This window comes from Erpetoichthys calabaricus, chromosome 2 (assembly GCF_900747795.2).
Source record: "Erpetoichthys calabaricus chromosome 2, fErpCal1.3, whole genome shotgun sequence".
NCBI lineage: Eukaryota > Metazoa > Chordata > Cladistia > Polypteriformes > Polypteridae > Erpetoichthys > Erpetoichthys calabaricus.
This window is the reverse complement of record NC_041395.2, coordinates 153991135-154011261: the sequence shown is the minus strand read 5'-3', so window position 1 is coordinate 154011261 and position 20127 is coordinate 153991135. Positions and strand designations below refer to the sequence as shown.

Here is a 20127-nt window from a genome sequence, read left to right as displayed (position 1 = left end):
TATCCTGAGTGTTTGCTCCAGCTGCCCAGGACTCACTGTGACTTTAAGATTATGTAAATGAAGGTTGTGATTGAAAATTGTTGGAAAACTCCTGTTGTTTTATATGGAATGCATAAGAAATTTCAGGGGTTTTTTTTGTTTTCTCTTTTGAAATGTTTTAGTCGTTTTGAAGTAGTTATCAAGTCACGTCAAAGTCTAGACATATCCTTTTTAATAAAACCCCTGTGTGCGTCCAGTGTCCGTGTGTGTGTGACTTCTGGTGAAGTGCGCATGCGCGGGGCACGGTGCGATGCTTCAAAGTAGATGCTTCAAAGGCCACCTGACGCATCAACAAGACAGAGAGGGCGGGACCTATAAAATATCGCGTGGCCAATCCAATCGGATTTCTGGAAATGAGGTAAGACTTAAAACAAAGGGAACGAAAAATCCAATCGGGTACTGAGACACGGAGACCAGATTCCCCAAAGAGGTGGGATTAGTGTTTGTGGTTGTGCAAGTGTTCACTCTGAGGATGTCAGATTTGCGATTAAGAAGCCTGGCCCGGTAAAGTGTCAGTCGTTGAAGGGGTTTTCCTAAATATACGAATTTTCATGATATTACAACACATTAAAATACTTGCTGGGGAACTGCACAGTACTTGCTGGAGAGACGCCACAAGCACAATTATCAACTACACACCACACATTACATCAGTTGCTGGGGAGAATCTGCTGATTGCCCACTGTTGTGACAGAAAATTAAACGCATATTACGGACATTACTGTCAGAGAAAATTACAGGCATTTTACGGAAATACAAACTAGTATTACTACGAGAGAAAATTAAAGGCACACAATACAGTGACGCATATTACAGCCACATACAAGCCAGTATTACTGTAACAGAAAATATTACGGATGTACAAGCCTATAATACTGTGACTATCTACTAACAACATGCCACCCAAAAAAGAAGAAAAAGAAAATGAACGTCAGAAAAACGCTAAAAGAGAAAGACTCAGAAGAGCAAATAGATCTATAGAGGAACAGGAAAATGAGCGTAAAGAAAATTCTCAGACAGAATGCACTACTGTTCTAGCGCCCGTTATTGTAATGGGCTTAATGTCTAGTTTATTTATAAAAGCATCTGTTTAAAACAAGGCAGTAAAATAAACACAATACAATATAGTTCTTGTTAATAAGCACCCAGTGAAAAATGTAATAAAGCACCTGTTTTAATTTAAACTTAATTTGAAATGATAAATGACAATAAAGAGAGCAAAGTTTAAACGTAAATGACACAGAAAATTAATTGTTTTTTTTTTTGGTTTTTTTTTTGTATATAAATGGTTGCTTGAAAACGTTTACTTACATGGATACATCAGGCCTGACTCAGAGAATCACAGGTTATTACAGTCGTCTTCTTCTTTCGGCTGCTCCCGTTAGGGGTTGCCACAGCGGATTATTTTCTTCCATATTTTTCTGTCCTCTGCATCTTGTTCTGTTACACCCATCACCTGCATGTCGTCTCTCACCACATCCATAAACCTTCGCTTAGGCCTTCCTCTTTTCCTCTTCCCTGGTAGCTCTATCCTTAGCATCCTTCTCCCAATATACCCAGCATCTCTCCTCTGCACATGTCCAAACCAACGCAATCTCGCCTCTCTGACTTTGTCTCCCAACTGTCCAACTTGAGCTGACCCTCTAATGTACTAATTTCTAATCCTGTCCATTCTCATCACACCCAGTGCAAATCTTAGCATCTTTAACTCTGCCACCTCCAGCTCTGTCTCCTGCTTTCTGGTCAGGGTCACCATCTCCAACCCATATAATATAGCTGGTCTCACTACTGTCCTGTAGACCTTCCCTTTCACTCTTGCTGATACCTGTCTGTCACAAATTACTCCTGACACTCTTCTCCACCCATTCCACCCTACCTGCACTCTTTTTCACCTCTCTTCCACAATCCCCATTACTCTGTACTGTTGATCCCAAGTATTTAAACTCCTCCACCTTCGCCAACTGTACTCCCTGCATCCTCACCATTCCACTGACCTCCCTCTCATTTACACACATGTATTCTGTCTTGTTCCTACTGACCTTCATTCCGCTCCTCTCTAGAGCATATCTCCACCTGTCCAGGGTATCCTCAACCTTTTCCCTACTATCGATACAGATCACAATGTCATCAAACATCATAGTCCACGGGGACTCCTGTCTAATCTCGTCTGTCAACCTGTCCATCACCATTGCAAATAAGAAAGGGCTCAGAGCCAATCCCTGATGTAATCCCACCTCCAACTTGAATGCATCCGTCACTCCTACCGCAGACCTCACCACTGTCACACTTCCCTTGTACATATCCTGTACAACTCTTATGTACTTCTCTGCCGCTCCCGACTTCCTCAAACAATACCACAGCTCCTCTCGAGGAACCCTGTCATATGGTTTCTCCAGGTCCACAAAAATACAATGCAACTCCTTTTGGCCTTCTCTAAACTTCTCCATCAACATCCTCAGAGCAAACATTGCATCTGTGGTGCTCTTTATTGGCATGAAGCTATACTGCTGCTCACTAATCATCACCTCACTTCTTAACCTAGCTTCTACTACTCTTTCCCATAACTTCATGTTGTGGCTCATCAATTTTATTCCCCTGTAGTTACTGCAGTCCTGCATATCCCCCTTATTCTTAAATATCTGCACCAGTACAGTTCTCCTCCACTCCTATGTTGGTTTCAGCAGAAGGATGGGTGGAGGGTGCAGTACTTTGAGGTTAGAGTGGGTTAGGGTGGCCAAACCTGTTAAAGAAGTTGTTCATCAGATTTGCTCTCCCCACGTCTCTCTCTCAGTGGTGGCACCCCGCTTCGAGCTGCAGCCAGTGATGATCTTCATCCCATCCCACACTTCCTTCATGCTGTTATTCTGCACCTTCTGCTCCAGCTATCTCCTGTACTGCTCCTTCGCCTCCCTGAGCTGGACTCGGAGTTCCTTCTGCACACGCTTGAGCTCATGCTGATCACCACCTTTAAAAGCCCTTTTCTTCTGGTTCAAAAGGCCCTTGATGTCACTTGTAATCCATGGCTTGTTGTTAGCATAGCAGCATACTGTTCTTACTGGAACTACAATGTACATACAGAAGTTGATGTAGTCAGTAGTGCAGTCAACAACCTTCTCAATGTTCTCACTATATGATCCCTGCAGGATTTCCCAGTCCGTAGTTCCAAAGCAGCCTCTCAGAGACTGCTCTGCCTCAGGGGACCACTTCCTGAATGAGCGTGTGGTTGTAGGTAGCTTCCTCACTCTTGGTTTGTAGTGAGGCTGAAGCAGAACCAGGTTATGATCTGCTTTCCCAAGCGCAGGCAGTGGGGTGGCGCTGTATGCGTCTTTAACGTTTGCATACAGTAGGTCAATAGTTACAATGTGTTACAATCCACATACTGGGAGAAGGCAGATAATGTTTGGAAATCATTGGAAACAAAGAAGAGCATAATGAAACTATTCATTGAAATTGTTAAATCATGACTGAAAAGCATGAGAAACCGTTACCTGTTTGGAGAGAAACAGAGCAACTTGACCACCATATATATAATACAGTAGTTGTGTTAGGTTGTATATTTTTGTTACACTAATGTGATGCATTTGAGCATAATCTACAGTAATGAGGCTCATGCTCTTCACAAGCAGGACTAGCATACTAATAAATATATGAAATGATTAGCATAATTGAAGAACAGTTTAAATAGAATTTAATAAGTTTCAGCATAATTCTGATATAAATGTATTTTAACAAAAGAATTCTTCAGTAATTTTAGCATAACAATGTATTCTTCATGTTGGTTTGGACATTATTAATTAGTGTCTTACACAGCCTTGGCTGTTTTGAAGTATAAAAAAGCTTTAAGTATTAGTATGGAAAAAAATGTATGGTTTCAAAACTTGTGTGGAACTTCCTTATTTATGTATTACACAAGCAGATACTGTAGATTTTACAAATAGGAAACTAGTGATCACTCCAGTACAAACTGAAACATTAACTGGACTTCAGATCTTCCCTTTTTAAAGTTGTGAAACTTTAATACAGTGTTTAAAGATTACACTGCTTTCAACTGTAATGCTTAGATAAGTAACACTTTTTAAATTTATCTATAAAGTTTTAAAAAATAATTTAAGGCCCTTGGTCATTAAGGTACTAGGGGCTCCCTGAATACAAGCTCAAGAGTAGAATTTAAGGTTTGGTTGTTTTAAGTAGTGGAATATTTTTCCTGAGACTCTGTGTCACACATCCTAAGGAAGTTCATGTTAGATTGACCACAACTCATTAAGACGGGTTAAAGTCGTGTACTTGAGTGTGTCCTTTGATAGGCTTGTTCCTGCCTTGTGCCTAAAACTGCCATGGTAGACACTAAATGTCTCAACTCTGTGACTGTGTATTGGGAAATAAGCAGAAATGAAAGTGTACTATGATATATGCAATGCATATCAAAAGGCTACATACATTTGTTGAAAATTCCTCCTTTTCATGTCCTAAAATAATAATGTTATTTTTGTTATTGTTTTTATATTATGTAGTAATATCTAGCTATCAAAGCAGTGTAAACACAGGTGGAAATTTAAAAAAAATCTTGAATTTCTTAGTGTTTGGCTCAGAGCGCAGTAGCCAGCTATGGATATTTATTCATGCCACTCAGGGAAAATAAATAACTGCCTTACTTACAATTAGTGCTATCATCGAGTCAACTTTACACTTATACATTTTGTTTTAATCATGTTAGTTTGTTGTAGTTTATCATATCATGTTCTATATTATGCCAAAATAAAAAATAACAGACTAAAATATGTAAGAAGCTAATTACTGATATGCTCCAAAACACAAGTTATCTAACGTTAGTTAGAGATGGTTTACTATTCATATGAACTCAAATATTACATGAAAAAAGAAGAAAAAAAAACTAGGACAGCTCAGCTACTCCTATTCACTCGTTTACTATAGCTCCAAACACGTTAGCAAACATAACTGAAATTATTATATTCACTTAACTATCATTGTCGAAACCTTGATATACACATTATAGTACAAACATCAACATTAACACATGACACTAAGTTTACTCGCTAAAACTTACCTCTCAAGAGATGGTGGCATCACAGCTCCAGGATGCTTGGGTTTCAGATGCTCATGCATCGCGGTGGTGCTGCCGTGAAAAGAAAGCTCCGCTTTGCATAATGTGCATTCAACTTTTTTTCTTTTTCGGTGAAGTGCTCCCACACTTTAGAAAGTTTCTGTCTCAATTTTTTTCTGTCTCCTTCCCCCTCCTCTATCCAACTCGCCATTGCAACCATGTTTATTTTCCTCTACCTTCTTCTTCTTCTCAGACGTCGTTCTTCATTGGTAGGACTGTGTGCAGTCTTGACAAACAATAACAAACGATACTGCCCCCAGACGTTAATGTAGTGCATTTTAGTTACAAAAACCAATGTGGTTCTTTGTGACTGGGGCCTCTATTGAAGGTTCTGTTTATGACGCGTCGACAATAAAAAATCTGCGTCAGTGATTTTTTTGTAGTCGACATCGTAGATTACATCGACTAATCGTTGTAGCCCTAATGGATCAACCTTTTTTTTTTTTTTTAATTTTGTGATACTAAATGTACCCTGCTGCTGACCACTGTGTAGCTGACACCACCAAAATAATGAAATAAGTCTGCCTTCTATTTGCCTGCTGTTTTACTTTGTTCACTGTTCTCACACTGTCTCAGTCTTGCTAACAGACTGGCCATTGTTTGTCTTAATCCTTGTCAGAACAGCAAGCCATAAAAGCAGCCACGTGAAAAGGGGCCTAAATCCTTACAAGGCACACACATTGGCATTGCGCCTCGCTACATAAATATTTTTTACTTGCTGGTGAGACTGCAAAGTATGAAGTGCTTATGACAATGTTGCTTGGGTCCACTTTTTAGTGACCAATTGGTGTATTATGACATGTCTTGCTTCTGCATAGACAGCTGTGAGGAATGGGAAGCAGGGTTGTGATTGAACCGAGGGGAAAACAATTTTTGTGAGCATATAGGAAACATCTTTAGGAAGAGTTAAGTGTGAGGGATAAGATGGATGCTTCCCTTGTATAGTGTGCAGCTGCTTGGGATTTTGATGGCACTTTTTGATGCTGAGCAAATTGGCTTGCAAATTCCTGTGCATACCAGACACAATTTCACCATCAGAGAGACTGTATAGTGCTAGGGGAAATGAGTGAGTGTTGAGAAGAAGCAGAGATGTCAGGGAATTAAGCATTATGTAAGGCTTCTGTTATTTGGATTAATTTTAAGGTTTTAGTTGTTCTGCACTATATCCTGTAGTGGCAGCCTTTGTGAAGTTAAATACTAGTTATCTGCAAAAAATGTTTTTTTCTAATGTGCAATATTTAAATATTTTATATAACATTTACTGTAGATTATATTTCTGTTATATTTAGTGATCACTTTTTTGATAATTATACTGCTGGATATCAGTAAATAATGTTCTGTTGATTATAGATTATGCAGTATTAAGATGCTGCTCCCGAGCCACAAGTCACAGCTTTTGTGATATTTATTCTTTCTTTGATTGTTCTGCGTCAATTAAAAAAAATGTAATACAGTAAATATGTCATCCTTGCATTAGAATATAAAAAGTTAATATTTTGACGGTATCCAATATGGTAATGCTCCCATCATGTTTTAAATCTATTACATAGTGAATATTGAACTGAAGCTTGACTTTAAACAATTATATAGCAAATCAAATTGCAATATCTGTCAGGAAAATCACAACTAGATATTTTGCCCAAATCAGTCAGCCCTAGTGCCAAAATCTGTTTATTGTTACATGTGCTGTTATTAAATTATATTCATCACATTTAGGCCTACAGGGAGCTCTCCAGATTTTGCATATTTTTTCTTAAGTGAATTATCTGACATGTTGCTGTAACAGATACTTATAGAAATTTACTGCATACATGGAAAAACTTTTTAATCTGTATTTGTAATTCATGTTATTAACACAGTTCAGCTAGTGACTTCAACAGTATTTCAAAAACAATCAAACTAAGAATTCCTTGAAAAAATATACATTCAAAGTTTGCAGATGAGTAGATGACATATAGTCCGCATTAGGAAATATCAATAATAAATATAAAATTAAGAGTATATGCATGCAGTGATCTTACTGCTTGCAAAGGGAATCTCAAAAAAAAAAGTGAAAGCATTTTTGTAATTTAAATGACCATTTGCTAACTTATTGAGGATTAAACTAACAATGGACATTAGAGCATACTATCTATTTAATTCCTGCATTTTCAATTATATTAGAAACCTTGAACTATTACATTATCATGAGAAAATTGAGTTTTGTCACAGGTATGTGTTAAGTTGACAGGTTCAGTAAGAATATACTATTTGACAACTATAAAGAATACTATGTTTTTAGACTTGCAAAATAGTGACTGTGGGGAAATTTTTAGTGGGTAAAACAAAATTAATAAAATGTGAGAAAAACTAAAAGTTAATGGATAATCTCAGTGTTTTTTAATTCAGGTATTTCTTCACAAACACTATATATGTGTATGTATATATATATATATATATATATATATATATATATATATATATGTATATGTGTATATATGTATATGTGTATATATGTATATGTATATGTGTGTATATGTATATGTATGTATTTGTGTATATATATATATATATATATATATATATATATATATATATATATATCTATATATATATATCTATATATATATGTATATGTATGTATATGTGTGTGTGTATATATATATATATATATATATATATATATATATATATATATATATATATATATATATATATATATATATATATATGTGTGTGTGTGTGTGTATATATGGCTTTGCCATGCAAATTGTGTTTTAAATGTATGCGCTTTCTATCAAGTTTTAAAAATACATAGCCAGTCCTGGTGTTTTATAGTGGATTCTATGGGGCACGGTGTCCCAGTGAAAAATAAGAGCATAAAAGTTTATTAAATATGTCCTGTTTAAGTTTCAATAAAAGAAAACATACCTTCCATGTTTTTTTTGCATGTTTGTGACAAAAAATGGATCTGGAAATAATCCTTTTTATCACATATTCCTAGTACTATTTTTATCAAGTGTTTCCTATTCAGTTATGTGATAGCAGTGGCCTTCATGGATGGAATTTTCTCATAAATATGGAATTACTGTAAATCACCACGATATAAACCCCGTGGCACAAAAAGTTAGTTTAGTGTGATTTTATCTTTCAAGAAAAATGGTTCAGAAATGCTCAAATTCCAGGATGTGAAAATTAAATGACAAACACAGCATTTACAAATTCCATATGGTAATCACGATACCTTAAAGTAATGTCTGAATGTGAACAGCCGAATAGAAGACCTATGAAAATTCACACCAGAGAGTGTGTGGCTTTCATTTTTCTGTGGATGACTATTTACAGCCAAAGAAGCACAACAAACATTTACCTGATCGTCCATTGTAGAAGCCTACTGCAGGTCCAAACGTTTTCCAGGTGAGTAACTGCACTATTTGCAATGAATATGTTTACTTGCAAGGTGCATACTGAATAGGTGCATAGATCTTATGTATTGCAACGTGCATATACCATTGTAAGGTGTACTGCTTTGTGGATTTAGCGTCCTGGGTTTGTACTTCATTCCTGCTTGTCCTTGTGAAGTCTGCATATCCTCCCCAAGTCAGAGTTATATTTTCTCCCTCTTTTACAAAGGCATGCAGCTAATGTAAATTGGTAATTCCAAATTGGCATGAGTGGGAGTTGGCCTTGCGATAGGCTAGTGCCCTTCTTAGGTAATTTCCTGATTTTCAACCAGCGCTAACAGGAAAGGCACAAATCATTCCAACCACATCAGTTTTACACAGCACTTCAGAACAGCTGAGTAGAAAGAAAAAAAAAAAAGAAAAAGAAATTATAGGGAACATGGCTCCTGACCCTGTATTCAATTACACCGTTTAAGAAATGAATGAATCAGTAAGTCTCATGTTACTGCAGTGGCAAGATAATACATCATTGATATATATTGTAGGATTTGCTATACAGTATTTACAATTATCAGTGTTCACAATTCAGGCATCATGCAATGCTTATGTCTCTTTTATATACCATTTGCTATGGAACTCATAAAAGCAATGTTAATGTTTGTGATGTGCCATCTGTTGGAATGACAAAGACATAGCAACAGGACAGACACTTAACCATTTATTAAGGTGGATAAACAAAAAATGATAATAACTATTCAATATTTTATGAGTTCAGGAAGACCCATTTACATCTACAGTAGTTATCTTTTCCGAGCAATGTGAAAACCTCTTGTACATCTTTGTATGCAATATACACACCAGTTGGTGGAGAGTATTTTGCGCAGACAGTGGAGACAATACAGCTTGACTAAACATATTTCTTTGGTTTTGGCCAAGAACTTCACCTTTCATTGCCCACTTCAGGACCAGCAACAAGCCTGTACTGTCTTAAAAAATTGCTTTAATAAAATGTACACCTTGAGCATTGTATTACATCAGAATATATTCAGTTAAATCTACTTGTAACATAAACATCTTTCAACATACCCCACATCCACACTGGAAAGTATGTAGTCTCTATCTACAGTTACTTGGATCTTTAACGATTCAATGCTAAGCAACCAGTCTACTGCTAAAGAAAAATAAGAGATCAACAAATAAACTTACTCTGAGGAAAGCTGCCCATTTGTTCTTTCCAGCTTTGATTACTTTTTTTCAGTTCAGCTTTGGAAAGTGAAAGAATGTGCTCAGAATTGCAGGGTTCATTATGGCAGAAAATTCATCCTCATCAGTTACACAGGCAAAAGGGTCATGTAACCAAGTAGTCTTGGCTCCCTGACACATCTAGGTTTTCCAGTGGTAAAGGCAGCATTTCCCACTCCCTGCAATAGAGTCATTTGTCTTCATTGCCCAACAATTCACATTTTTCACAGGTACACCTGTACACATTAGAGGAAACCACAATCCTAAAAAGGTGAAAGGATGTGTCAGAAGAAAACAAATACTTAGGTATAGAGGACACATCCAGTCTTCTTTAAAATGGCTGAATCTCTCAATATTTTTTTTTTTTTTCTTTCTTTTTTTGGAATATGATCTGTATAAGCTATTTTATGATATATGTGTAAACCCAAGACATGGATCAATGCTCGATACTTTCTTTGCCTGAAAAATGTATGTTTTTGGTAAGTTTTTATGCTTTTATTTTTTGTTGGAGAATTGTGCCAATAAGATCCAGGACTGCCTATATATTTTTTAAAATTTATTTTAAAAAAGTTTAATTTTAGAACATAATTTTGCGTGGCATCTGCATGTATACTATGTTTGTGAAGAAGTAACTTCGAGTTAAATTGCTGAACTTATTTCTTAATTGCTGAAAAACTACACCTAAACAAAACTAAAATTGAAAAAATGATAAAAAAAAATAATTAAAAACAAAAAGTACAATCAAAAATTCAATTTAAAAGTAAAAAAGTACCTTAAGTTTAGCAAAAACACTTTTAAAGTGATTTTTACTATTTCAGGTATGGTGTCATTGCTGTTTAAAGTAAAATGAATAATTATGAAGAATGTTTGTTTACTGAATTGACTCAGATATTGCTTATATAAACTAGTGAATAGAGCCTTTTCTTTAACATTGTTGGAATAATTTATAAATGCTGTTCAGGTTACTGACAAATTGTACTGGAGAGATGTTAGCTGTTCAGTCAATTGGAACTGAAAAATTGAAATTTCTATAATAGAAATACAAATTTTAAAAGATGGCTTTAAACGGCATAGAATCTTTCTAAATGGTAAATTATATGCACATGGGAAGTGTGGAGCCTAATTTTTTTTTAAGTTCACCATACAACTACTTTGTGTTTAACACTTGAATCGTGCTGTTGCTGGTAAATTATTTTGCTATGGTGTAATTTGTCTAGGATTATATCCAGTCATTGGGTGGAAAATTGGACAAGAACTGGTCTACCTAGCTGAGGGCAATTCAGCTGATACTGGCACAGCAGTTAAATGGGCACAAGAACTAAGTAAGTAAATTGTAATTGTATAGCACAATTACTGCTTATGGAGAGGTTTTTATGTCTACAGCATTTTGAGTTGCAGATGCCTAGTACACTTTTAAAAATTAAGGAATTTCATAATGCCTTGTATGAAAGAGTAAACTAGATAATTAACCTTTTAATTGAATGCATTGTTGTATACTATGGAACAATCATCGTATATATACATATATGTATATATGTGTGTGTGTGTATGTATATACAATATGTATATATGTGTGTGTGTGTATGTATATACAATATGTATATGTGTGTGTATGTATATACAGTATGTGTATATGTGTGTGTGTATGTATATATGTGTATGTGTGTGTGTATATATATATATATATATATATATATATATATATATATATATATATATATATATATATATTAACTGTGCCTTATAGTGAATATCACTTGATTTAAAATAAAATCTCATTTGAAGGCAAAACTGCCCTTCGAATCTATAAGAACTGTGGCTTGCTTTACCATGCAATACTTAAACATATTCAGAACCCTCTCTGCCACTAAGCAACATTATAGAATGTTTTAGTCTGCCATCTCATTTGCGTATCATTTACAGGAGCAGCTAGTGCTGTCAGCCTATTCTTTATTATGAGACGGCATAGCTTTTTTTTTTTATTTCTTCTTCATCCCTGCAACACCTATTTCTGGTTTGGCTTCTTTTAATCTGTATAAGGTGGTTAGTGCATGAACTAGGGCAGACACAAGCATATGAAATTGCAGGCATTATGCAACAGTATAGGCACTGCTTAAATATTTCATTCCACTTAAATGGACAAATATAGTAACAAAAAGGATTCAGTTTACTTTTTGGTGGAAAGAAACTGTTTTTGTTAATGGTCATTATGGTGAAGTCCAAGTACTTTACCTTCTGTCTTGTTTAATTTTACACTGACTCACCATGTACTGTTACTGCACTAGATTATGGGTAGTGTGACTAGAATCATTTATAATGCCGATTATTTCATTAACAGTGAAAAAGACAAAATAAGAAATATAGTACATTATCAAATAACATGCAGTCATTGGCTATTCAGGTAACAGTGTCCAGGAGAGATTAGGACTACTACCTCACAATGCCTATAAACTGGGTTTAAAGCCATCCTCAGACCATATTATGCAAAGCTTGCCCAGTCTTTGTGTTTTTCCATGAATTCATGCTTGTATTCCAGTTTTTCTCCAAATTTTAAAGACACCCAGGTTAATTGGTGACTCTAAAATGACATATTATGAATATATTTTGGTGTTTCTTATGGCATGTTCTGAGATAAACTGGTAACTTGTCAAGAATTGATTCCTGTCCTGTGTCTGGTGTCGTCAGTATTGGTTCTGGCACCCCTGAAAGATGAGGGTTTGAAAATGGATGGAATTCACTTGTCTTCAGTTTAATAAGTCAGTAATATAGTTTCGAAGATTATTGGATATGTAGCCAGTTATTGTGGTAAAGCCACTTCAGGGTTATTGCATTCAAAGGCCTACAGTAGAAATTGTTGGTGGCTACTTCATTTAAACTGTTTAAAAAAGAGCCTTAAAAACCCTGTGAAAAGAACAGGCTCCTCAGCAAAATATTTTTAAATTGTAGAATTTATGAATGTACAGTATGTGTTGCAAACTACATCTACATTATTACCATTTGTTTCAGCTGAAAAAATGTCTTAAAAATGTAAATTTGGACGTTGGTACAGTTTACTTTTGCATTACTGATATCCTGAAGTAGTAATATAATAATGCTACAGATGTTAACTCTTGGGCATACTTTACATGGGGAGAAACATTTGCAGATCTGGATAAAGGTGAGCACTGCACCTGAAATTACTTCATGGTTGGTGCACTTTTTGGCTTTGAACATTCACCTGAGTAATCCACTGATCAAGTCTAGAAAGTAGAAAGGCAAGTTTAAAATAACTAAAGATAACAGAGCAACACAGTGGCATAGTCCTTGGCTTGAATCTTGCCATGGTAACTGTTTTTTTGTTTTCCCAGTGTTTGTGAGTTTTTCTCTGGATACTCCATTTTTTTCTTGTATATCCCAAAGACATAGGTTAGGTTTTTTGTGTTCTAAATTGGGCATCTTCTGAGTGTGGGTGTGTGCATGAAGTGAACCTTATCACAGTAGCACTGACCACAAGACAAGAAACAACTCATGTTAAGGTACAAGCCCATTATAGGGTACACATGTACATCTACTAACACCAAGCAAAAGTGACTGTGTTTAATCTGTTTCAGGCTTCACCATTGTTGTCTTTATGAATTATTCAGTATGCACTGAATGCTGTACTGTATTTGTAAAGTGTTGAAAGTGGTATTTAAAATAAGTATTAACTTATCTCTTGCTAAAAGATATTTATCCTGACTTTCAGAAGCAAAGAGTTGCCATGAAGCATCATGTCAGAAAGAAGCCACAGGTCAGCTAGACACAGGGTTCTTGTGGTCATGGAAATTTTGGAAAATTATGAAAAATGAAATTTGTTTTACTAGACTTGGAAAAGCTATGAAAAATGATCAAGTAACCATTACATTTTGGAAAAGTCATGGATTTTTTTTAATATACAGGAGATAAGGTCTATGTTGCGTAATTTTGTAAATTAGCAAAATCTTGACCAGAGTTTATTAATGTTATGAGATCTTGTGACAATTGCGTAGTGAGTGACCCGTAAAGCATATGCCAAAATGCTGGGTAGATGAGTGTTTGGTCAGCTCTGATTAACAAATGAAAAATAAAAACTATGGCTGCATAAAGGTGACACAGGATGTACAAAATGTAAATATGCATGAATATATTTGGTGTGAATAATATGGGTGAAGCTGTGCTACCAAGTCACTCAAAAGGCAAAAAATATACAATGAGAAGGCTGCAAGAAAAACTGTCAGAATTGACACCTTGTTCACCTCCTCTTTAGTTAGCAAAGCAAAGGCTAATACTGCATTTCTCAACCTTTAACTATTTGTGACCCGAGTTTTCAAAACGGTTTTAATTGTGCCCCCCTAACATTTTTTTTGAAAGGAGCCCACTAATACCAATTTGTTCTTTTTTAATTAATGATATATCATAGATGCATATTTTATTATACCTACTTAACTTTTATCAACATTTATCTAACTCTGTATTTTTCTAGTATCAGAATATAGTTTAAGTTAATTTGTTTTGGTTTCAATAGATATATTTTTCATATTTTCAATTTTTGTTTTCTTTTTTTCACATCTTCGCGCCCCCCCTTTTTGTTACTTCGATCCCCCCTAGGGGGGCCCGACCCACAGATTGAGAACCACTGGGCTAATACAATTCCCTTATGCAATAAACTAGCCAGGCAAACATAGAATTTCACTGTTGGATTTCTATCTGCTGAATATTTGTGGGCTATAAAAGTAATTGATTCACACTGTTGTTACAAATCATGCACCAGTCTCAGACAGCTGTTTAATACAGTATTCACTGACAGCAAAATCCCAGCTAAATTTTCATGTAGTGAAATAAAATGTACACATTTTATTACATTTGATATTGCTCCATATTGTAAATCATTGATTGTCGGAGAAGTATCTCCGCAAGCTGGGTATGTCCTACATTTTGATGGACCCTTAATCACTCAAATAGATATACGCATGAGTATTTGGAATGGCAGAGAAGTGAAAACTAGGTATGTAGGTGTGGTGTTTATGGAGACATACAACAGCTTGGGACATTATGAAGAAATAAAAACTGCCAAATAAAAACACCAAAGCAGAGGTTGGACTAAAAAATATTGTCCAGTTATCTTTGGATGGCCCCAGCATTAACTGGAAAGTGTTTGACTTGTTACAGCCAGAGTGTTTGTGTGATGTGAACAAGACATTGATCCTCTTAGGATCATGTGGACTTCATATTCCCAACAATGCATTTCGCGATAAATATAGATTGAGCAGATAGAAATTGGACAATGCCATTTTCAACCTTTACTGGCTGGTCAAAGACAGACCTGCATGCAGAGAAGACTTTGTTAAAATCACAGGTTGCAACCCATTTGTGCTTAAATTCTGTCAACACTGCTGGATAAAAGATGTGTCTGTTATGTGAAAGAGAATGCTTTCGCCTCCTGTATCCTGAATAATATTGCTATTCACCATAATAATATTTGAATTTTAATATTCATTTTAAGCAGTATATATATTTATTACATGCACATGGTGGGATAAATCATTCCATAAAGATCATATTCTTTAATAAGCCCTATGCTAAAATCCCCCCATCTGACACAAATAAAATTCAGGCCCTAGATTTAATAAGATTATATGACAGACAATTAAACATGAATAAAGGCACCAGTAAACCTCCTATCTGTCGGGAATATGCAGTGTCTTGAACCAACACAGATTGTCAAAAATAAGAAGCAGTGTGCTCAGAAAATGAAGAGTGTCCAGCAAAAGTTTGTCACAGCAAATCAAGAGGATGAGGCAGTTGTGATGATGTGCTGAAGATAATCAGGGAATTTTGTGATTTTGCAGTGAGCACAACAAACTCCTGTGAAATATATCTCAAATCAGAAAAGTTAGATTCTATCTTGAATGGAACTATAGGGTACCAAAGCAGAGTTCATAAGGTTGAGGCTATATTCTTGGATAAGCAAGAGTGGAGCAGGGGGTTCTGTGTGAAAGAGGAGATTGTAATGTAGAATCTGACGTAGCATTCGATGGTTGCACAAACAATCTTCATTAACCCGTCAGGGCTATTGGGGGAGTATGCAATGTCCGGATTACAAAAGAGCTTCTTGTGTCAGTGGCAAGAGGTAGGCAGATGTGCCATGTGTACAGTGATGAACAGAGAAGACTGACGGAAGGACAAAGGATTAACTTGAAGGAAGAGTCTCATGGATGAGCTTGACAAGTTGAAAAGAAAGAGAGCACAGGGTGAAGTCTTATGTAAAATCATTTATGCATGCTGCAGATGATTATGCTGTCAAAGCAGAAACTACAAGCAAACTGTCTCTGTTAAACTGCAAAAAAGGGCATATTTGATGGATTCTAACAAGCAAATTATGCAGAAATTAAATTAAATAAAGCAGTAATCAATGAGACTGATCTGATTCACAAAGAACAGTATTAATATTCAATTTTCCACATTCAGTTTTTCAGGATGTTATTCGTACAGAAAGTAGTTTGTGTTTATGACGAGAAGCATACAGTGAATGAGAAAAGTCGTATAACAGTTGACCTGCCCACTTTGGCTAACCATTGAGAAATGTTAATTTTCTAGGAATTAACATATTGTTGAGATTAAAGAATAATGTCAAGTAAAAGTGTTTTTCTAGTAAGTTTTAACAACTTTTTATATTTATTGTGTGTGTGTGTGGTTCTCTCCCCCTGCACCCCCAAGAGAGTTTAATAAATCATGTTTGACCTTACACTGTTCAAGTCTTTCTTAAGTTGTAGTCCACAGTTGTAGCCAGTACTTACAAATCATTAGCCCCTTAGTGGAATCGGGGGTGCAAGAGTTGAGCAAGAGGAAGATTTGCAAAGCAGGAGCCTAAAGATTATAATTATTTAACTGACACTGTTTTAAATCCCACAAACCTGTCACTTCTGTGTTGTTTTTTGCAGCAGTTGTAAGGGCAACTGTATTTACAATAGTGCAAAAATTAAGTCATAGATAATTGGTTAGAGGCTATGGAAAAGTCATGGAAGAATTTTGCTGATAAAAAGCATGTAAAAAAGCAAGTGGAAAGTTGTTATATTTAGAATTGTTTTTCTTGGATGTTGCAGTTTATGATAAACTCCTTAATCATGTAACTGGCTCCTACATCTTAACAGCATGTGAAAAATAAATCCACAAATAAAATAAATGTGTGTAACTTTTCATTATGTCATTTTTTTTACTTTGCAGGTCTTTTTTCAGATGCAGCAGAAACCGAAGCAATGGCAAATAATGTGTCTGATAGTGAAGGAGTCTGTTTTGTTCCATCTTTCAGTGGTTTGCAGGTAAGCTGATCTAAAACATAAAAAAAAAGTAACAAAGCAATATATTTACTATTTGGGCAGTGAGAAGAAGGAAAAACAGTGAGCATACCAAGATTTAATGGGTAACTTGAAATCTCATTTAGGCCTTTCAGCCTGTGCATTGCACAAAAATGTTGTACATTTCAGAGTTTCTGGCTGTGCAAGAGGAGAGCACAAAAACAAATTTCGTGTATGAATTCTTTTTTCACATATTCTATGTAAATCAAAACTAGGGTGTTTGTAATCCACATGGAAAAACGCATCTTGTTTGGGTTTTACATTTAGGGCATGTGTAATCTGAAAATATGTTTTTATTTTAAACATCAATAATAAATGTATATCATAAAAATCATAATGATGAACATTGTTTGTACTGATAAAAACTAAGTATGCTCTTTGGAGTTTTTTTTGTTGGTGCTGTGCTTTTAAAAAAGACACATTTTGGCACTCATCTGTGCTATTTAAAACAACAGAAATGTTATTTTACTAATTCTGTTTATCATTGCATCAAATGATTAAAGTTAGAGTCAGACACAGGTGAAAATAATTAGAACATTATTAAAGAGTGAATTGGAGAGTCTTACCTTATACATATATTAGAAACCACTATTGTACAGTTTGTTACTCTAATAAATTGAGTTGTGTGTTTATATCATGCCAAGCTCAAATTGCTGATGCCTGTGAGTCTGGCAAAGGTTTTAAAGCAATTTATAGCCAACTAGCTACACTATCTGTCAAAGATGGGTAATAGCAAATATTTTTAAATTATTCTATCTTTTGCCTTATGTGCACTTTTAGCTGCTTTCCTCAGTTTTCGCATATATGTGAATGTGTCTTCACTAGTCTTCCTCTCTCAGGCACGTTCCAGTAAAGCCTACTTCTCAGATGCTGTCTGTTTTAAAACTTGCGGTCTTTGAAGATGATTCTCCGCATGCCTCCATACTGTTTCTCCTCCTCATGTGTCTAACACTTGTACTTTTACTTTAATCACGTCGCCAAATCCAGACTGACCAATCTAATTGCTCAAAGCGACACACAGACTTTACTGTTTTGTTATATAATAGGCTACTATGATTTGTGATAAATCATCTACAGATTAGATTGCCACAAATATGAAATTTTCTTTATCTAGTTCACATCATCCTAGCAAATTTAAACCAAGAGCTTACTGAAAGATGCTATGTGACATTTCCAAGAACACAAAGTAACAACAAGGAAATTACAGGCAAGTCTTGCCCCAATCAATGTCAAAATGCATGAGTCATTTAAGAATGGCTGAAAAGAAAGAATTTAGGGGCTGGGGGTTAAGGAATAGCTGAGTCAGAGTCAGAATCATAATCCCATAGAAATGTGATGGTGGGGACTTAAACCAGAATATAATTTGAAGAGGTTCTGTAAGAAGGAGTTGACAAAAACATTAGAGACTGACAGACAATCATAAAAACTGACAACAGCCTACAAGGAGGTTTTTTCTAAAGTTGGCAAGGTTAGTGTTTCAGTACCTCCACACTGACCAGACATTCATGTGGGTAAATCTAATAATGTTACATGTGCTGTACTGACAGAAGCACATAGTTGTGAACGCTTGCAGTTAGTGGAGCTGCTGAAACGGCACACTTTGTTTCAGAAAATGAATCCTCAAATGCTAAATTTGTGATGTTAGGTTGGTTTTTATTTCTTCAAGCCAAATTAACGTTCTTTAGTATAACAACTAATTTATGATGAATGTAATGAAAGCACATACAACGTATTTGAAAAGTACAGAAACAAATGGGATGCAGTCTCCGGTTAAGAGTGATTACTACAGGTAAGGTCAGTAAAGATTGATGTACAAGCTTATACATAAATAAGTCTGAGCATTTATATAAGCACATTGAAAACAACACAAAAGATGCCTTTTTTACAGGAATTTGGAAATAATTACCATTTGCCAGATTTCAGAAAGGTAGCCTTAAAGATGGAGAAAATGTTTTTTTTTTTTTTAAAAAAAAAAAAAGGAAAATGAAAGCAATGCTGGCATTTGAAATTTGAATTTGACTTGTCAAATAAATAGTTTTCTCCATTAACCAGCTGATGTCTCCTCTGCATACTGGTATTCTTTAATTCATCTGGCACTGTTAGAATAGTGCCTGAATTTTTTAATTTTAGTACTAAATTTAAGTAGCATTTTTATTTTTCAGTTATTGATCAGAATATGTCCGCAAATAATTTAAGTTCATTCACACAGTCAGATAAATCATGTAGTCCATGATGACTATATCATTCTTTATAAACTCAATTCTAACACTCCCACAAGCTAATCAATATCCACTGATTTGTTGTTATCCTGGGGTGACAGGGTTGCCCATGGTGTGTTGATTAGAGTACTGTCATGCTTTTGAAAGGGTAGAATATTGCCTTGGTTGTCTAATATCGGTATACAGTAATCCCTCCTCGATCGCGGGGGTTGCGTTCCAGAACTCCCCGCGAAAGGTGAAAATCCACGAAGTAGAAACCATATGTTTATATGGTTATTTTTATATTGTCATGCTTGGGTCACAGATTTGCACAGAAACACAGGAGGTTGTAGAGAGACAGGAGCTTTATTCAAACACTGCAAACAAACATTTGTCTCTTTTTCAAAAGTTTAAACTGTGCTCCATGACAAGACAGAGATGACAGTTCCGTCTCACAATTAAAAGAATGCAAACATATCTTGCTCTTCAAAGGAGTGCGCGTCAGGAGCAGAGAATGTCAGAGACAGAGAAAAACAAACAAGCAAAAATCAATACGTGCCCTTCGAGCTTTTAAGTATGCGAAGCACCGTGCAGCATGTCGCTTCACGAAGCAGCTGCACAGAAGGGAGCAACGTGAAGGTAATCTTTCAGCATTTTTAGACAAGCGTCCGTATCGTCTAGGTGTGCGAACAGCCCCCCTGCTCACACCCCCTCCGTCAGGAGCAGAGAATTTCGGAGCAAGAGAGAGAGAGAGAGAGAAAAGTAAGTTGGGTAGCTTCTCAGCCATCTGC

At 35.7% G+C, this 20127-nt stretch overlaps 1 protein-coding gene across 1 annotated transcript in view; it reads left to right on the top strand.

The window, feature by feature from the left end:
* The window catches only part of gk5 (glycerol kinase 5), a 143868-nt gene that overhangs the window by 88110 nt on the left and 35631 nt on the right, over positions 1 to 20127 (top strand). The window contains exons 11-12 of the mRNA XM_051922915.1: positions 11004 to 11108; positions 17008 to 17102. Of these exons, the coding sequence (XP_051778875.1) occupies positions 11004 to 11108; positions 17008 to 17102 (200 nt within the window). The remainder of the gene's footprint in view (positions 1 to 11003; positions 11109 to 17007; positions 17103 to 20127) is intronic.